Below are 5103 nucleotides of genomic sequence, written 5' to 3' on the forward strand. Positions count from 1 at the left end.
ATACTTCTTCCGTGCTTCTTCGAGTTGTTTTTAATTGTTGTTTTGTGACAGCAGTCAAAGCTGGTAAGAAGCCTCGGATGGTGGATATTTCTCAGATCACGCCCCCTGCCTCCCCTCCGTCGATGACGGTTGGCTTGACCCCTCCTCGCGATGATCTTGAAGCGAAGAAAAAGGGAGGTGAAGGGATTGCTGAGAACGTGGATGAAGGTGGTGGTGATGCTGGAGGTGCTGGCGGTGAGGGTGTTGATGATAAGGGTAAGGGCATCGAGATTGAGGTGGAGTCCAGTGAGACCACCCCGCGCCAGACCATATATACTAAGCGCCCTTCTGGTGGAGATGGTGTTACTTCTGGTGTGGCTCGAGGCGCGCAGTTTGTAAATATCTATCCCGAATCTTGGGGGACCCGAAACCCTGCATGTGACGACTTGCCACACGCCCCTCGCTGGAACCTTACTCAGGGTTCTAGGATGAATGATGTGAACAATTGTCATGAATTCTTCTCTATGTCTCTTCCTCCTGCTGAAAGGATGTTTCAGAAGAACCGTAATCGGTTTGCTTTGTTGGACGACCATGTGCGTGCTGGAGTTAATTACTTTGCTACTTCTCAGGAAATTCTTCGTGAATGGCGTCTGATGGGAGAAGAAACTGCCGATTTTGAGAATGCAAAGAGGTTGTTTGCTGAGGAGAGGGAGAAGTTCAATGCAGAGAAGAAAGGGTTGCAGTGGAGGGTGTCCGATGCTGAACAGAAACTCGAGGAACAAAAACAAGTTAATGTTCAAAAACAAAAAGATTGGGAAACCGCGTGTGAGCGTACTAATGCTGAGATGCAATCTCAGCGTGATGCGATTGTTCGGTTGTCTGGTGAAAAATCAGAACTTGCTGAAGAAGCTCAGCAGGCGCGCGTTGCAGCCGAGAAGAAAGAGAAAGAATATGTTGACTGGATTGATAAGTTGGAGGTTCTTGTGCAAAAGAAGGTGTCAGAGTGTGAAACTGTACAGCGCCTTCTTGACGAGAAGACTGCTGAGTGTCGAGCTTCTGAACTCCTTGCCGAGGAGGCGTCTGCTGATAGTGCATGGTTGCTTTCTCGTGGTGTACCCTTGGTAATTTCCTCTGTGTTTGCCCCATTCTTTCTTTTTCTTTTATTTTTTGTGATTTTTCTTTTATTTAGTTGCCTTGCTTTATGCAGCTTGCCGATCGTATTTTAAACTCAACTGAACTTGCCACATATATGTTCGAGTTGGGTCGAGCGGGTTACAATAGTGGTCGAAAGTTTGGTTATGCTGAGGGCAAGGCTGCGGTTATCAACAAGGAGAAAGATTACCATTTTGAGTTGCATAAAGAAGATTGTGACGACACATATGCTGCCAAGCGCAAGGAGTTTGCGACCCTTGAATTTGCTGTCGTTCGCGCTGCGCAGAAGTTGTCTCGGAAGCCAGATGGAGTTGCTCTGCTTAAAAAAGCTCTTGGGGACGACGCGGGTGCGACAGGAGGTGCTGGTACCAGCCATTCTTAAATGGTGGATTCCGGCCTGTGAGCTGCGTATGGCATAGGAGCCTTGTAGTTTTGATAACTTGTTTGAACAATTTCACTTTATCTTACCTGCTGTGTTTATGGATGATTACTCGTCTGATTTTTGTTATATCGTTTGTCTGTTTTTATATAACCTTGGTTATGCGAATTTTGTTATCGTCATAATATGTGCATGTTCAATTACTTTGATTAGGTGTCACGAATGAATGATGGCGCTGACAGGTTATATTGTGTTAACTACAATGTGTATTCTGTCGTGTTTGCGCGCGAGTAGGTTCGTGACTACGAAGTGATCGAGTTGCAGGTTATTGTGTGGGCTCAGCTGTGTTCAGCTTTGGGAGCATTACAATGTTTAATTACCTTGCTATCGATATTTTCGTGTTTATGTGGGCATGAAGTTTTGTTTTGGCGTTTTGTAGGCTTTGGTTGTGTTTCTGACCCGGCTGTGCACTTGGTTGTGACGAGCCTTGGAGGTCTACAACGTTTCCTATGGTCGAGCCATTGATGTTTTCGTGTACGCCCAAAGTAATAAATGCAGTTGTGACAAAAAATTTGCAAGAGATAAAAGTAGCCAAACACTTTTTGTATTATAGTAAATGTGTTGGCGATTCGGCCTTTGCAATTACATAGTTGTTTTACATGTAGCACTTTCTGAGTTGCTGAGCGTTCCAGGTTCGCAGAACCTCTTTGTCGTTGATGGTGCGTAGTTTGTAAGCTCCCTTGCCGAGCACTGCATCGATGACATATGGGCCTTCCCATTTGGGAGCCAGTTTTCCGGGTTTTTCTGCATTGGAAGCTTCATTGTCTCTTAGGACGTGATCTCCCGGATTGAAAGTGCAGACTCGGACTCTGGAGTTGTAGTATTTTTCCAGATTCGTTTTGTACTTGGCCTCGTTGATTGCTGCCATCTCTCTCCGTTCTTCTAGGAGGTCCAGATCAATCCTCCTTTCTTCTTCATTGTTGATTAAGTTCATGGACCCGATTTCTGCTGGAATGACTGCTTCAGACCCGTAGACTAAGCTGAACAGTGTCTCACCGTTGCTTGTCTTCAGCATTGTCCTATGGGCCCACAATATGCTGGGCAGTTCGTCTACCCATCCTCTTCTTTTCTCGCCTAAGCTTGCTTTGATACCATCAACGATACTTTTGTTGACTGCCTCTACTTGACCGTTCCCTTGCGGGTGCGCAACCGAAGAGAAGGTGTGTTCGATGTGTAGTTCTTTGAACCATCGTTCGAGGTCGTCTGCTGCGAAGTTAGTTCCGTTATCGGTGATGGTTCTGAGAGGTAGGCCAAAACGGCATATGATTTGCTCCCATATGAATCGCTTGACGACTGTTGATGTGGTTGATGCAAGTGCTTTCGCCTCTACCCACTTGGTGAAATAGTCGACTGCGACTATTATGAATTTGACCTCCCCTGGTGCTTCCGGGAAAGGACCTACCATGTCTATGCCCCATTGTTGAAAGGGCCATGCGGTTGTGACTGGTACTAGTTCATTTTTGGGGCGCATGGTCTTGGGCGCATGTCTCTGGCATCCATTGCACTTCCTCAACTCTTTCACAGCATCTAAATGCATCTCGGGCCAGTAGTACCCGGCGTTCATCACTTTTGCCACCACCATTCGAAGCCCGGCATGAATACCACAAATTCCTTCATGAACTTCCCGGATTAAGTAGTTTGCGTCTTCGGCATCTACGCATCTTAGCGACGGGCCTAGGTATGACTTCCTATATAAAATTCCGTCTGCCATCTGGTAATGCTCGGCCTTGTATTGGATTTTTCTTGCCTCCGCTTTGTTTTCCGGGAGAATCCCAGACTGAAGGTACATGATTATTGGGGTCATCCAAGAAGTTGTCCCTGTTTGGATGACGCTTACTTCTCTGAGTGGAACTGATGGGTTGCTCAAAACTTCTATGCGCACATCCTTTGCTAGGTGTAGAAAACTTGTTGATGCGAGTTTACTCAGCGCGTCTGCTGGCTTGTTCTCGCATCTGTTTATGTGGTGCACCTTGTAGGAATAGAAGGTTTGTAGCAATGTTTTTGCTTGGCTGAGATAGAGTGCCGTAACATCCCCCTTGGCTTCGTATTGGCCGTTGATTTGCCCTGCTACTAGCATGGAGTCCACATGCGCTTCGATGTGTCGGACCCCCATTTTGATCGCCAATCGTAAGACAGCCAGGAAAGCTTCATACTCGGCTTCGTTGTTTGTGCTTTTAAAATCCAGGCGTATGGCGTACGTGAATTCATGTTTGTCGGGGCTTACCAACCTTAGCCCTGCGCCTGCTCCGTCTTCGTTAGACGCGCCGTCGGTGTATAACAACCATGGCTCTTCTGTTTGCTTTTTCTCAGCTTTTTCCATTGCTTTACATTCTCTATCTTTGTCATCTGGAACTTCTGTCATAAAATCTGCCAAGACTTGGCCTTTGATTAATGGCCGTGGTCTGAAAACCACATTGTGGCCTCCTAGCTCTATTGCCCATTTGGCTAGTCTTCCTGATATTTCTGGCCTTGCGAGGATGTTGCCAATGTTGTAATTTGTTAGCACATGGATAACGTGGTTGCCGAAGTACCTGCACAGCCGTCTTGAAGCATGAATCAGCGCGAGGACTAGTTTCTCCATGATGGCGTATCGAGTTTCTGGGTCGGTCAAGGTTCGCGACACATAGTAGACTGGTGTTTGAGTACCTTGACGATCGACAAGTAACACTGCTCCTACTGCCTTATCAGAAGCTGATAGATATAGTACCAAGGGCTCTCCTTTGTTTGGTGCGGTTAATGTTGGCAGCTTGATGAGGCAATCTTTCATCTCGCGGAATCCACTCTCTGCTTCCGGAGTCCATTGAAATTGGCTTTTCTTCATGCAGTTGCGCAATGTCTTGATGAAGGGAAAGGATTTTGCAGCGTGATTAGCTAGGAAACGATTGAGTGCAGCTAAACGTCCTGCTAATTTTTGCATTTCTTTGATGTCTGATGGGGAAGGCATCCTTTCAATTGCTTGGACTTTTTCTGGATTTACCTTGAAACCATCTTTTGTGACAATGAAGCCTAAGAATTTCCCTTCTTCCATACCGAATGAGCACTTTGCTGGATTCAATTTGATACTTACGCTGCGCAGCGTGTTGAAAGTCTTTTGGATGTTAGCCAGCATCGTGCCTTCTTCTTTGCTCATAATCACCAGATCATCCATATACACTTCTATGTACTTGCCGATGGCATCGCTGAACGTTTCGTTCATCAATCTTTTAGGTCGCGTCCGCATTCTTTAAGCCGAAAGGCATCTTGGTGTAACAGTACAGCCCTGTCGGCGTGCGGAATGCGGTTTTATCCTCGTCTTGGACAGCCATTTGGACCTGGTGATATCCCTTGTAGCAGTCGAGGAAGCATTTCCATCTGAATGTGGCCAGAGAATCGATTTTTTCATCTATGTCCGGTAAGGCGTAGCAGTCGCGCGGACATGCCTTGTTTAGGTCTTTGTAGTCGACACACATTCTCCAGCTGCCATTTGGTTTCTTTACCATCACTGGGCTTGCCACCCATGTTTGGTATCTGACTTCTCTGATGATGCCTGCATT

At 46.4% G+C, this 5103-nt stretch overlaps 1 protein-coding gene across 1 annotated transcript; it reads right to left on the reverse strand.

Moving 5' to 3' along the window:
* Positions 1-2165: 2165 nt before the first annotated feature.
* LOC110931670 (protein NYNRIN-like) lies at positions 2166-4766 on the reverse strand. The gene is made up of 2 exons (XM_022175055.1): positions 2509-4766; positions 2166-2379 (listed from the first exon to the last, which is right to left on the reverse strand). The coding sequence occupies exons 1-2, from the start codon at positions 4764-4766 to the stop codon at positions 2166-2168; spliced, it is 2472 nt and encodes an 823-aa protein (XP_022030747.1).
* Positions 4767-5103: the final 337 nt, after the last annotated feature.

Source organism: Helianthus annuus, chromosome 3, assembly GCF_002127325.2.
Source record: "Helianthus annuus cultivar XRQ/B chromosome 3, HanXRQr2.0-SUNRISE, whole genome shotgun sequence".
NCBI lineage: Eukaryota > Viridiplantae > Streptophyta > Magnoliopsida > Asterales > Asteraceae > Helianthus > Helianthus annuus.